Here is a 14,813-nt window from a genome sequence, read left to right as displayed (position 1 = left end):
TTAGAAGAAACCAACCCAGACATGTTATAGAAGAATAGTCTGAGGCCCAGAAAAGGGCTCTTTAAAAGGGCTCATTGGGAGTTGTTGCCAGAGCTAGTGCCCCTTACACTGTGGTCACGTTTCCTGCGGTGGATGAGATGCGAGATGCTCTCATTACCTCCTTTCCTCCACTTTGCTGCCTGGTCCTGTCTTACATCCTCCTTGTTAGTCTCCTAGAAGTTGTCTCCAAGGTTAACAAACTATTTGAGGGAAACCCATTTTTTTAATTACTGTTGAAGAATCTTTAGTATCCATGGCATTTTATGAAACTCATTGAAAAGGAAAGATGAGCTATCATTTAAGTTCCATGAGAATAGGAACCTTTTGTATCTTTTTCTCCACTATATATCTGCTGCCCAGACAATACTTGCTACCTAGTAGATGCACAATAAATATTCACGAGTGAAAGGAGGGGCTCCTCCTGGGTATCAGGGTTTGTGTGAGGTCCTCTCTGTACCTTACCTCATTTAGATAGGAGAGAGAGTTTACAGAGTGGTTACAAGAGTGGGCTCTGGAGTCAGACTGTCTGGGCTAATACCCTGCCTCTGCCATTAGCTAGTTGAGTGGCCTTGAACAAGTTTTCAACTTCTCTGAGCCCCACTTTCCTTCCAGAAGGAAATAGTAATAGCACCTACCTCATATAAGTTATGTGGAACAATGAGGTAATATGTATGAGGAGCTTAGCACCATGCCCAGCATATAGTGAGAATTCAATATATGTTAACCTTAACAATAGTAATATTAGTAGGTCCCCCAAATAAGTTTCCTGAAGGAGGTTTCCTTTATTACATGGTTTTCCTAATGCCAGCACACTGGCACTGCTAGAAGAAAGTGGCTACTTCCCAAACTGAGATCAGATAGAAGATGTATGATGATCCAAAATTGTTTTCAAAAAACCACTATGGCTTGAAGTTCTTTTCCTCCATGTATTCATTACCCTGCCTCAACAGTTATTAACTAAACCGATCTTGTTTCATAACCCCACCCAGTCCCCAAATCTTAGACATATCATTTGCTTGAACTTCATCAGGAGCAGAGAACAAAACATTCCTCTCAATGCTCAGCAAAGGAAGATGAAAATGACCCCTTATCATAGGGGATGTATTGAATACAATTAAGAAATTATTTGAAATAATTTTGGTTTAAAAAACACACACAAAAGAATAGAAAAAGTACAATAGAAACAATATCTCCCATTCAAAGCAGTCTGATAAATTATTGAAAATAAATATGAAAGCCATTTATTTTATGTGCTTAAATGAGGCCTAAGTTAATTTTAGGTGATAATCTATGCACATACAGGATGAGGATGATTTTATTGCTTATTTTTAAATTTTCTCTCATTTAAAATTTACATTTCTCCACATACTAGAAAAATGTTGCTGAATAGTCTAAAAATAAAGTTCCAGCTAGACCCCTAACAGGTGTATCAGAAGAGAGCTCAGTGACAAGAGTGATTTAGGAAACAGGCAGAGTACATTAGAAGAATTTAGCATCAATGACCAAATTACCTGTAAGATCCCTTCTGGCACTCAGGTTTCTAGAATTATTTACTATTACTCCTTGGAGGAATTTTGGTGTTTCTCTCTTAATGAAACTAAAATAGCTCAAATTTTAATAGCAGAAAGTAATTTGGAACCATCTAGACTTGCTGTGGCACCTGTCAGCCCATTCCTTGTATGCGTGCCCTACTGCAGCACCTAAGCAAAGGCCCATACATGGACACAATTATGTCTTGCTACATTTCTTTGCTTAGCTGTGTTATCTGACTGCCTTGCTTCTCAGACATAAAAGGAAGATTTAAATCAAGTTTCAGTGTCAGATTTACTATCTTGGTTTTCAGAAATGGCCAGAGGGGTCATTTAGCCCCCATTGAGGATTGGATTAAAATCAAAACAATGGCCCAGCCGGTGTGGCTCAGTTGGTTGAACATTGTCCCATGCACCAAGAAGGTGCAGCCCCCCCACAACAAAGAATTACCTGGCCCCAAATACCACTGGCTGCTGGTTTAATTCCTGGTCAGGGCACATGCCCAGGTTGCAGTTTCCTGCAGTAGGGGGCGTGCAGGAGGCAGCCAATCAATTTTTCACTATCACACCAATATTTTGCTCTTTCTCTCCCTCTCTCTCCCTAAAAATGTTTTTAAAAATCTTCTTAAAAAATCAAAACAATAGAAAAGACATTTTCCAGGAGCCCCCAGGCAGAAGTACTGCTCCCTCCTAGGGGATTTCAATGTGGAATCTACAAACAAACCACTGGAGAGTTACATTTTCACTCCATGTAATTCCTAATTTTTTACAGTGTTTTTGTGTTAAGTATCATAGAGTAAGAGACTTCGATCTTGACAACTGAATCCTAGCAGAATTCTGATTTTTTTCTGTGTTCTCTAAAACTCCCTTGTGGAATAGGGCATGGTTTTCTATTTCTCTATCTGGGGAGCAATTTTGCCTCCCTGGAGACATTTGGCAATGTCTGGAAACACTTTTGATTGTTGTGGTTGGGGAGAAGTACTACTGGTATCAAGTGGATAGAGGCCAATGGTGCTGTAAAACATCCCACAGTGCACGGCACAATCCCCCACAACAAAGAATTACCTGGCCCCAAATACCACTAGTGCTAAGGTTGAGAAACCCTGGGAATGGTCATTTTTCCCTTAATGGTATTAGCACAAGCCTGCTTATTTCCAGAGGGCTTTTGCTTCCTGAAATGTCTAGCAGGTTTGAGGGAACTCATTTCTCAGAAGCCTGAAAGCAGGTGGTTTTCAGGAAAAGAGGGCTCTATTTTCTGTTTGTAGAATAATGAATGGGTGAGTGGAAGACATGAAGCTCCTGAGTTGGCCCATCTTCAGGAAGTATGGAGTGGGCCCTGCTTGGACATAGTGCAGTTCTGACACCAGCTCTTCTGGCCTGTCCCTCACATGGGACTGTGGTGATTTCCAAAAATCTTCTGATTATGGAATGTTGGGTGCATGCTTATATCCTCAGAGACAACATTGGTCTTTTTTGTTCAAGTAGAAAGAGGAATCTCATGCTGAAATAGCATCTCCCCATTTTTTCATATTCTTTCCAGATAAAAAAAACAACTCCCAATCCTTGTAATACTTTGCTTTGGTTTTGTTTTCCCTGAAAGCTGTAGGGAAGGAATTATAGAACGTGAAGAATCACATTTAACATAAAATGGTCATTTACAGGGTCAAAGAACTAAAGAAAGGCATCAAATGCTGCACTTCAGCTGCCAGTCGAAATCGGACATCTGGAAACTCTTCTCCAAAACGAATTCAGAGCTCCCCTGTGGCCCTGCCAGGGGACAAGTGTTCTCCCAAAAAAGTCAAGCTGGGGCTTCAGCAGTCACTTACAGTGGCACCTGGCTCCACAAGAGGGAAGGCCTATCCTCTGGCCAGCCACCCACCCAACATCCCTTTTACTTCTGCACCTAAAGCCCCTGGTAAAAAGGGTGGTTCCAGAGGGAGTCCTCCTCAAGAGTGGGTCACTCAGACTAGCCCTGTCAAAGGAACTGTGCGGTCTGGACAGTTAGCCAAAAAAAGGGAAGAAGAGTCAGCTTCATTGTGCTCTGAGAAAAATCAAATCGGCAACAAAACTGCCTTTGGGTGGGGAGGCAGGACCCCTGGCCCAGGACAAGACCTGATGCATGGTAAGCTGACCAACAAGTGCAAGAAAGTGCAGACTGTGCAGCCAGTGCAGAAGCAGCTTGTGTCACGAGTTGATCTCTCCTTTGGCAGCATCCACCACTTAGCAGAGTACAGTCAGGGCAGCAAGGGGGACACGCTTGCCAGGCCTGCCTCTGAAGCTTGGACAAACATACCTCCACATCAAAAGGAGAGGGAGGAACATTTGCGCTTTTACCACCAGCAGTTCCAGCAGCCACCTCTCCTCCAACAGAAGTTAAAGTACCAACCACTGGAAAGGCTTTTATGCCAGCACAGGTCCCAAGAGGAGCAGTTCCAGAATGAGACTCCTCCTCCCTCACACTCTTATTCTGAGAGTCATGATGGGGGCCAAGCTGAGGACCTTGATGACAGTGATTTCAGTGAAGATTCTTTCTCACATGTCTCCAGTAAGAGGACCACAAAGCACAGAAACACCCTGAAGAATAGCGAAGGTTCATTCTTCCTTCATCAGAGGGAACAGGGTCCTGAGGAGCAGGTGACTGGAAGGCAGCAGAGTCTGTTTTTTAGCCCCGGGTTAGATGGTGATGAGAAGGATCTAACTGGAAGCTGGATGTACTCCAGGGATCCCACAAGCCACAGAAGAACAGCAATTGATCCCAGCCACAGCCCAAGTAAGGTGCCCTTGGATTGGAGCAGAGAAGAGGACTCTACCTCCTCAGGGCCTTCTCCCAGAGACAAACTGGCAGAGAAGCCTTACTGCTCACAGGTAGACTTTGTATATAACCAGAAAAGAGGCAGCAGCTCAACCTCTGATCTCAAACAGGATGCCTTCAGAAGTGAAGTTCCAGGGCAGGCTGAGGGCAGCTCGCCATCCCTGAAGGAAGATGGTTTCACTTCCTCACTATCCCTCATTGCAGTTGCTGGGTCCCCAGACCAAAGAGACACAGTCAGCACATCTCTGAGAGAACCCAGTGAAGGCAGCCCAAATGTGGCAACCAGAATAATGAAAAACAGTAACCCTTTCCAAGGAGAAGACTCTAGAGAGGAATTAGGCATGTGTTCTGAACATGCTTCTGAACTGATGGCCCCCCTCACTGTGTCCCTCCTGGAGAACCCTGATGATGAGGGCCTTCCTTCCTTAAACCAGCCAGCCCAGGATGGGGCTACACACAGTCTAGCGGGCACAGGGGGGCCAGCTATGGGCCACACAGTGTCACCTGGTGATCAAGAGGTAGTCCTGCCAGTGTCTTTGGCAAGTGGGCACCTGTGGCTCTCATCATCTCCCCCTGACAATAAGCCTGGTGCTGATCTTCCAGCTCTGTCCCCATCACCCATCTGTCAGCACCCATCTGACAAGCTGCCCAACAGGGAGATTGATCTGGGAGAAGTCAACCAGAGCAGAGAGACTACACTTTTCTCCCAGGAGCACGTGGCTAGTGAGCAGTGTGATGCCGATGCTGAGGAGACAGAACTGAACAGCTCCCAGGGTTTCCCGGGAAAGCCCTTACCCACCATACACACTGGAGGACCCCAGTGTGAGCCTACACCCACCCAACGAACAGGAAGCAGTGATATGGCTGACCAGCCCTGGGCTCAGGAGAGAAAGCATCTGACAGGGCTCAGTTGGCAGGAGCTGGATTTGTCCATAGACTCCATCAAGTTGCCCTGCTACAGTGAGGACATGGAATGGCTCAAACATAGGCCAATCCAAAGGCACTTAGCAAGGCCAGGCTCTCCGCTGGTTCCCAGCTGCTCTCCCAAGACTGCTGGGGCATTGCACCAGCCCACCCTGGGACGTGCACAGTAAGTTGGACATTCCCCCTGAGACATGAGCCCCTTTGGCACCCCTCTCCAACCCCAGCTTAATTTAACATTTTGCCTGTTCTGGGAATGGCTGTGGTTAGCTGTGTCAGCTGTAGTACGACTAGAGAAAGGCTTTGTCCAGCTTCTCAAGGGAGTCTGCCTAGATGCATCTGACATGAATAGCAGGAATAAAATGAATTGGAGCAGGCCTGCCAGGGTGGGTGGGCCCTCTGCCTGGGAAAGCAGAGATGTGAGTGATAAGGAAGGATCTGTCCCCGTAAGTAGGCCTATGAACTCTGGTGAGATCAGAATCCTCTTCATTCTGTTTGGTCTGTGTTCCTAGAAGTGCTGCCCGAGGACCCAACAGCTGTGGCCTTGTGCCCCCAGAGCTAAGACAGGTTAGGTTACCTTCCAAGACAGGGAAGGTAAAAAATGGGGGGGGAGGCTGCTTTCCCCAAAGGATGCTGTGTGTGGATGGTGCAGCAGAAATGAGACAGCAGCCTTAGAGGATGTGAAAGAAAGAGATCTAGCAGGGCCCCTAGGAGCTGGAGGGCTGGGTGAACCTGTGGGAACAGATACTTCCTTTATGAGGCTACAGCCCCCTTTGCTGGGGCTCCTGATACCAGGCTAGCTGTCTGTCTGCTGCTCACTGGTGCTCAGGCCAGGGCCGTAGACAAAGAAAAGAGCATGCAGGGATGTACAGGTGAGGGGCACGCCTCTCCCAGGCAGACAATCTTGTCTCTGTGGTCTATACCCATCAGTAGGGTCTGACAAAAGGCAGATCCTCTGGCTTCTAGCTCAAACACCTTTGCTTTGGTGCCAGAATACCTTAAGTAGAAGTGACGGCAGGCTAGGCAACAGGCTCTACCTTGTGCCAAGTGTGCAAACTGCAGAAGCACAGCCTTGAGCCTTTCTGCAGAAAAGCTGTAGGCAGCTCCTCTGTAGCAGCGGCACCTAGGCCTGTCCCTTAGTGTACCTGGGGAGGTAGGGGACAGCTCCAGAAGCCTGTTTCTCCCAGTATCTCACTGCTATTTCCTAGTTCCGAGAACAGGGGAGGGGGGAGAAGGGAGGAGGTCAGGTTAGCTGGTCCTGGTCAAAAAGCCTTGACCACTTTGGGCAGAGCTAGCTCCTGACTTGGAAATGGTGCTCAACTCCAAAAAGAGATATGGGAGGCCCAAAGGCTCACAGCATCCCCTCTGGTATTCCCAGGCAGGTGGTCATCCGAGCACACCAGGAACAGCTGGATGAAATGGCTGAGTTGGGCTTCAAGGAAGAGACCCTGATGAGCCAGCTGGCTCCTAATGTAAGTGGCCTTGGCTGGACACTCAGGGGCTGTTGGGAATTAGCTTGTAGCTAGTTTGATGGTCAGCTTTGTTTGCTGTGGTTAGGTGTGGGGTAAGGGTTTGCTGTCACACACTAACCACTGTTGGGACCTTAGGTCTCCTCTTTCCACTCCTCTGGGATACCTTGAGGGAGTGCAATAACAGGTGGGAGATGGTGCTACACTCCCCATTCCCAGGTTAAAATGCTTCCGGCTTCTATCCTTCACCATTCTGCCTTCCTAGTGGCTTACTGGGACCCCTCCTTGTGACAGTAACAATGAACCACTTGCAGACTAGAGGTACTTCTACGAAAATACTCCCTACCCTGAAAAATACCTCTACATATAAAGTGTCTCAAATGCAGAGAAGTGGGCCCCACCCTGTGCCATAGTGACTGTCCTGCAGGTTTTCCCAGCTGGAGGGGCTTGGGCTCTAACATCTTCCTGCAAGAGAAAAGCAGATCTGGGAGAGGGCCAGCAACAGCACTATTTGTCCTTTGTTTCTTGTACCAGGATTTTGAAGATTTTGTCACCCAGTTGGATGAAATCATGGTTCTGAAGTCCAAGTGCATCCAGAGTCTGAGGAACCAGCTGCAGCTATACCTGGCCTGCCATAGGCTGTCTGAGGCCCCTGAAAGGACAGTGGTATCTTAGAGCAAGATCCAGTATGGGTGGGAGGGGCAGCTCAAGAGCCTGTGCTAGGTTCTGAGGGGATGGAGGGCCTCTGCCAGGTCATCCCTACAGATATCAGAACCCACTCCCTGGTCCTGTCCATGCTAGCCTCTCCACAGTCACACATGGCCTTGGCTGGGCCGAGCTCCTCTCAGGGACAAGCCTCTCTATCCATCAATTCCAAGCACAGGAGCATCTTAATGTGCTCCTCCGTTTTCTTTGGGACTGAGAGAGAATTTGTCTTACCCCTTGTCTGTGGAAACACACTTGGGTCTAATAATAACCCTGTAGATGTTTCTGAATTTGAAATTAACGGTATGGGTAATTGGTGGTAACCTAGAGGTCAGTAGTCACAAGCTGGTAAAGGTAACGAGCCCACGAGCTTTATCAGGTGAATTTTATGCCTGTCATGAGGACTCGGCCAAAAAATAAAAACACTGGTGCTAGTGGGGCAGGGGCAGGGTGAGCTCTGCCCCATTATTTGGGGCTTTAGGTTAGCTTTTGAAATGTAAAATGAATAAACCTTGACTTGCTACGTCTTTCTTTAATAGCAACTGATGTGAGATAGGCTTTATGCTTTCAGTTCTCCCTTCCTGCAGTCCAATTCTTTTTTCCATCTCTGCCTTTTGCTTTTCCATCTCAACATTTTACAAGCCCCAATAGCCCTCATATACCTGTTGGCAGCTCCAGGCTCCTGAGAATCCTTACCCACCATACCCACTCATGGAATAGTGAAGAGCTGACGGTTCTCAGGCGAGTCCATCTCCTAGCCTCACCTTCATTTAGGATCACCCTGGTCCACTCCTCCCTCTCAAAAGAGCCAGCTTGGCACTGGGTGTTCTAGTCAACAGTCTGAGACTCTGAAGCAGAATTTTTACACACACACACACATATCTTCACTTGAGTTCTGCTTGCTATCTTTTTATCAGGAAGAAGCTTAAGACAAGAAATACAAAGTGGCCTCCAGGTGGCCCATTATTAACCAAGGCCACCCTGGGTCAAATTGAGATTTGGTGTCACAGCCTTGGCCCTGACACTCATTATGCTGTGAAACTTTAATTTCCTACAGGTAAAGAATAACTTTTAAAAGTTTTAAAAGAAGGGCTTAATTAATTTTAAAGGCCAGAAGAGAGACTAACTGCTTTCTGAGACTGTAGCCCTGCTACTCCTTGCTAACTTTTGTCAACCCCTGGCCACACCTGATCTGACCACAAGAGGGCAGCCTCTTTCCACCTTGGTGCTTCCTGGCCCAAAGATTCTGCACTCTCACAAGTGATCACTGAATGAATTAAACCCACCTCCAGCCAAAAGCACAAGAGGACTATGGGACAGTATTAAGTATAAGGACAAGAAACTTTAAGGATAAATCTAGTTCTGTCAGCTACAACAGCACTGAGGGAGAGCTGGTGAAGCAGTCTGAATCCAGTCCTGCCTGTGGCAGAGTACATCAACGCCTGGGATCACAGGAAGAGGGACTTCTTCCTCATTTGTGGGTAATTACCTTGAAGGCCCAGCCTGTCACCTCCAGTCTCACAGGAAGACATATGTCCTTGGCCTAGAGACCAAGCTACATCAGGTTTAAACAGGCCTTCCTCTGGGCCTGCCTTTGTGAACCAAAACCAGGGCAAACTGGAAGGCCAGCTCCTGGGTCCCACAGGCCTAGAGTGGGAAGAAAGTATTGAAATGACAGAAAATGGTTAGGTCCTCCTTCATTCCCAGCAAATCTAAGCAGGAAATCCCTTCACACACATACACCTGCCCCGGTAAAACAGCCCTTGGCGATAAAGAAATTATGATAACAGGACATACCTTTTAGATTTTTATTAGTAGTTTTCTCTGAAGAATCAAAATAGTTAGCAAATTACTTTAGATTCAAGACTGTATATCCTTTGTATTTAGATCTTTAATGATGTACAGCATAATATAAAACAAACCAAAAAGACTGATTTCTATGACTAGGTGTTATTGTATCATCCTAGAGCAGAGGGCTGGTGGGAGAGGCTGTTCTCCAAAGAGAACTGAGGTGGAGTTAGTGCTGGACAACTAAATCATGGTCTGTTTCTCCCCAACTCAATGTGCTGGGAAGGGGCCAATGATTTCTTAATGTGACAACTTTCCTAGAGCAAGAGGCTCTAAAATCCTGGTAGCAGAGGATTGTGGTCCAAACCAAACCAAAAGAAATAGGCTGGGTCAGGGAAGCATGGTAACTGCCTGGCAGAAGAGGCAAACTCAGGACCCCATGGAGAAAAGGGCATTCTTTGCACCTCAGTGACATTGCAGAACCAGTGTAACACTAAGAGACTTTGTTAAAAGGGGGAAAAATAAACAAACCCTGGAAGAACCTTTCAATTGCACTCAACCTGGATTAGAGTTCAGTCTACCAGTGCAGAGGAGGGAAGCAGCTAGCCCCAGAGCAGCACTGAGTCTGGCCCTCCCACCCTTTCTCCACGACTCCTTTGGCAGCCAGGCCAGGTTTCAGCTGAGGACAAACAGACCCCCAGAAAAACCAGAGACATCTCTGGAGAGCCAAGGTGGGAAGGACACTTCTCAAAAATACAAATACATTTAATATGGAAGGAGCCAAAACAGTTCTAAGGGCATTCACATGCCCAAATCTTTCCCACTTTCTCCCCAGCTCAGGGCCTAAGCTCATAGAGACTGGCAAGTTGTCTCCACACCTGACCTTCCACCCCCAAAAGAAAATCTGGACGTGTGCCCCATCTCCTTCCCCACAGGTGGGCTCCTCAGGGCCTCCTGCAGGGGTGGTTCCGTGGCAGGGTTTAGGCAGGGCCTGGTCTCAGCTGGCTCCAGCCCGAGCCATGAGGTCTTCCAAAGCATTGTCCTGGTCATTGTTGTGTAATAGCAGAACTTCCTTAATGTCTTTCAGTTCAAAGCCCATTTCCTTAAATTTGCTCATTAACTGAAGAAACTCCATCATCTAAGAGACAGAACAGTACAGATTAAAGAAGGGTCCGGCCAAATGGCTCAGTGGAGAAATGTGTGTGTAGGGGGCTGCTTGGGGGAGTCTGCATTCTTTACCAGAGCCTTCTGAGGCTCTCTGAGGTCCCCTAGCAAGCAGAGGAGGGCTGTGAAGAAAGCTGGGGGATAGGCTGATGCTACAGCCCCAACTCTTGCTAACCTTCGTTCCACCCACATCCACACTTCCACAAAGGTAAAATACTCAACCCAGAAACAGCTGCTCTCCAGGCAGCAAGCTAGGCAAAGTGACTAACAATCTTCCCAGTCATCCAAAAGTATGCTTTTTGCCCAGGTCACTTTCCCCCTTCCCTTCTGTGGGATTCTTGGTAGTCTTCAACTCAATGTTTCATCTGAGCCAAACACACCCAAAGTAGCCAAACACCTATCTGGACATTTTGGAGATTCTGTGCTTCAACTTCCTCTGCTTGCAGTCACTGGTAGGGAAAGGGGATTGTGGGCCAGGAGGGCACCCCAGAGGACTACTTTGCTCCTCCTTTCCAGAGGGCATGAAGGTTCCTACCTTTTCCTCTGAACACTGGTGCATTTCCAGAGCCTCTTCCACTAAAAGAGGGTCGAAGCCCTTCTCACAGAGCTGTCCGTGTACAAAGAGATAGTCGAGAATCTACGGAAAAAAACGAGGTCTAAGCACCTACTGCCACTCCTGTTTCCCAAGAGTCTTAAGCCAGCAAGTGCTCCCCACCCTATTAGATCCTGGGCAGGACTTGATTTTGTGACTTAATCTGTATCCAACACAGCAAGACCTCAGTGACTATCTGCTGGACAGACAGGCACACCCTTCTAAACATGAGTAATCATTTTTCAAAGGAGTTCCTGTTGCAGCTGACTCATATCTCCCAGAACATTAACTCCATAGCTTGGGCAGGATATTCCTCTAAGAAATAGCTCAAGTCAGAAAATGCACCTAAGGTTTAGGACTCCAGTACCCTATTTTGGAACTCCCTGGGCAGTTATGACAGTATAAACATCTCTGGAAGAAAGATGACCACCTCAACCCTAGCGTGTGCACTCAGGAGGAGCAGAGAAGGGAGTTAGTTGGGTAACAGTCCAACAACTCCAATACTCTCAAGGCTTTCCTTCAGCCTAGGTTCCAGAGCAGCCCCAAAGCAGAGACACTGCTGCTGAGGCTGCTGGTTTCCCCCAACAAAGTACTCTTAGTGTCCCCCCAAACTCACAGGAACAGACACTGGTGCTGTAAGTCTGAGGGGCTCTAGGATAGAGGCAGGACACTACTTCAGCTCCAGAGGTCTAGGACCGCTCTATGGTTGACCACGCACCCCCACAACCTTCCCCACCCCTGACGATCAAATGCTCACCTGTTCAATATTCTCTCCTTTCTTCTTCATGGCTCTCAGGACACACTCATATGAGTAGCCCATGTTGACCACTGTCTCCACACACTGCCGCTCACTGGGAGACAGCATCTGCAGTTCAGAATAAGCCTGGGGACAGCTGGGAGTGTTGGGCACTTGTGACACTGAGAAATTAGGAGGTGTGGCCTGGTGGTGGAGAAACAAGAGGATCAAGACAAGAAGATGTGGGTCCCAGAAGACATGTCACTGAAATGGCCCAGTATAGGGGCTTGCCATTTCTGACACTAATCAAAGCCCCAGTCAGAGCAGCCTGCCTGGGAGAAAGGGCCAAGTGGCTGGCAAGACATCCTGAAGAGGAATGAAGAGTAGGGAAGCTCCAGCTGAAACGCTGGGAAGACATTTATGAAAGTGTGGCTGTCCTCTGCCCTCAGCCCACCTTGCAGAATGAGAAAGCACCACAAGAGCCACATGCCCTTCCATACCCAAATCCCCTGGGCTTGAGTCGAAGTTCTGAGACTGCCCACAGGACTGAAGCCCAAGCTGGCTGCCATAATTACCCCCCAGGGCTCCATTATCCCTTTCCTAGGCTGTGAAGGGATCGTTCATCTCAAATACCCCAAAGTCTGGAGCTGCCTCTCCCAACAATGTCTCTATCCTCACTTCTATCACTGGGCTGGGCAGACTGCGAGCGCTGTTCCCACACACGGCCAGCTCAGAGACCCAGAGCTTTGAGGGTATTCCACCTTTGCCCCATGTTGTGCTTCGATTCCCCGCTACAGCTGCTGTCCTACAGAGCCAGGGCTGAAGGACTATTAGCCACACCAGGCTGTGCCCTTTAAGGACTGGAATGTGGACGGCACTGGCTATAGGCAGCCTGCTCCCTGCCACCCAACCTACTAACCCCAGTCTGACTGGCAGACAAAATCCCATGATTACCTCCTCCCATCACTTCTGATAATGACTCAGGCCCAAGGCATGAAGGCCAAAGGACCAAACTACCATGGGAACAAGGTCACAAGCTGTTTTGCAGCTTGGCCCAGCTCCCAAGAACCAGGAAAAGTGTTTCAACAAAATTTTCTTTATTTCCTTTTTTATGGGGGCATGGGGAATCTGCTGTCGACAATCAAAAGGGGGGAATATGTGTGTTGGGCTGTGCTTGCTGATCATTAAACTTCACATATTCTCCCCTTTTGATTATTTTTATTTTAGTGCCTCACTCTTAAACATGGAATAGAAAGCTAAGCCTCCAACAACAAAGCACTTGGAAATTTAAAATATAATAAAGTAAAATTTTTATTTAAAAGGTTGTGAGATATTTTTAAAGGTTGTAAGATAGTCAAGGGTATATCCCAGAAAGTAAAACAAAGAGCTAGGAAATAGAAAAAGATAGCAAATTAGGAAAACAGACAAGGAGATACAGCATCCGGTTTTGGAAATTCCAGAAAATGAACAGAAAATTATCAAAGACATCCCTCCACCACTACCAAAAAAAAAATCCCAGATTTTTAAACTGAGCCTGAGCCTTAGTTTGAAAGGATCAAGGAGCGCCTAACACAATGAATGAACACGGCCCATCATTGGTAAAATACAAATATCCAGAAATAAAGGGGAAAAATCCCAACAGCTTGGGGGCAAGGTGGGAAGAACAATTTAGAATGGCAAAGGAATATGGAATACTAGATCCGTGGAGCTTATACTTCAATTTTTGAAAAACTTTTTTAAAGAAGCAATGTCTTGAAAATTCTTAAAGGGAAATGATCTTCAACTAAGAAATTTAAATACAGCCAAGCTATTAATTCATACATGATGGTAAAATTAAGACATTTTTGGATATTCGAGGACTCAAAACCTGACAGGGTAACCAATATGTTTGAATGGGAAAATAAAATTACCATTAAGTCTTTGATAGGTCTTTTGGAGCATTTGAACAAAATCAGAAATGGATACAAAGAAACTATGCCAACTTTTTAAACAGGGCAATTTATGAGAAAGAAAAAGCTGGGGGGGAAAATAATCACATATACTATCTGAATTTGGCAATACATATTTATCCTCTCATAATACTGTGAATAAATAACATTAACTTACCAAAATTTGGGATATAAATGTGATGGAGGATCTGGGAATAAGGTGGAGGAGGAGCTACTATAAGAGCTAAATCCTCAGCAACTATAAAAGGAAGTATAAAACTGTCTAAAATGGATAAATTTAGAAAAAACAATATAAGCATTTTACTTAGAAATAGATAAATCCTGCCCAGCTGGTGTGGGTCAGTGGTTGTGCATCGATCTATGATCCAGGAGATCTCGGGTCAATTCCTGGTCAGGGCACGTGACTGGGTTGCGGGCTTGATCCCGAGTAGGGGGCATGCAGAGGGCAGCCAATTGATGACACTCTCATCATTGATGTTTCCATCTATCTCTCCCTCTCACCTCCTCTCTGAAATCAACAAACATTTAAAAAAAAGAAAGAGAGAGAGAAATTCCAGCAGAAACAGCTTAAAGTGCCTGGCTAACAGAAAGCAAAACCGGAGTTGGAGACAGTTGAGGCAAGGAGCCACGGTTTTTCAATATAAGCCTTTTTTTTTTCAATCCTCACCAAAGGGTATGTTTTCATTTGTATTTGAGAGAGAGTAAAGGAAAGGGAGAGCGAAAGGGAGAGAAGAGGGGGGAGGGAGGGACAGAGAGAGAGAAACATTGATTGGTTGCCTCCCAAACACACCTTTACCAGGAATGGAATCAGAAACCTTCTGGTGTGCAGGTAGTCACTCCAACCAACTGAGCCACCTGGCTAGGGATTCAATATAAGCCTTTTAAATGCTACTTGATTTCACTGAAATGTTCTTGTATTACTTTGATAAAAATAAATTCATTTTTAAAATCTAGAAATGGAGAAGATGATCTTTTAAAGTATTAAAGCAATGGCAACAAAAGAATGATCAAGAGATTTGATCAAACACCTAATGCTAAGAGATTCTATATGTCAAATATTGTTTGAAATACAAGTTAAAAGAAAACTGGCACTAATCTTATGCTTATTG

At 46.2% G+C, this 14,813-nt stretch overlaps 2 protein-coding genes across 6 annotated transcripts in view; one reads left to right on the top strand and one right to left on the bottom strand.

Moving 5' to 3' along the window:
• KIF24 (kinesin family member 24) overlaps positions 1-7,841 on the top strand; it is a 50,494-nt gene extending 42,653 nt beyond the window's left edge. For both annotated transcript variants that reach the window (XM_087822752.1, XM_016222852.2), the window contains 3 exons: positions 3,230-5,470; positions 6,680-6,773; positions 7,305-7,841. In XM_087822752.1, the coding sequence (XP_087678878.1) occupies positions 3,230-5,470; positions 6,680-6,773; positions 7,305-7,445 (2,476 nt within the window). In that variant the 3' untranslated portion in view covers positions 7,446-7,841. The remainder of the gene's footprint in view (positions 1-3,229; positions 5,471-6,679; positions 6,774-7,304) is intronic.
• A 1,428-nt stretch (positions 7,842-9,269) lies between these two features.
• The window catches only part of UBAP1 (ubiquitin associated protein 1), a 38,304-nt gene continuing 32,760 nt past the window's right edge, over positions 9,270-14,813 (bottom strand). For 3 of the 4 annotated variants that reach the window (XM_016222856.2, XM_016222857.2, XM_016222855.2), the window contains 3 exons: positions 11,777-11,959; positions 10,963-11,064; positions 9,270-10,401 (listed from right to left, as the gene is read on the bottom strand). In XM_016222856.2, coding sequence (XP_016078342.1) covers positions 10,261-10,401; positions 10,963-11,064; positions 11,777-11,959 — 426 coding nt within the window. In that variant the 3' untranslated portion in view covers positions 9,270-10,260. The remainder of the gene's footprint in view (positions 10,402-10,962; positions 11,065-11,776; positions 11,960-14,813) is intronic. The other variant, XM_087822754.1, reaches the window with a different exon arrangement.

Source organism: Miniopterus natalensis, chromosome 12, assembly GCF_054644295.1.
Source record: "Miniopterus natalensis isolate mMinNat1 chromosome 12, mMinNat1.hap1, whole genome shotgun sequence".
Lineage (NCBI taxonomy): Eukaryota > Metazoa > Chordata > Mammalia > Chiroptera > Miniopteridae > Miniopterus > Miniopterus natalensis.
Note: the sequence above shows the minus strand (reverse complement) of the source record. Positions and strands in the feature narration are given on the sequence as shown.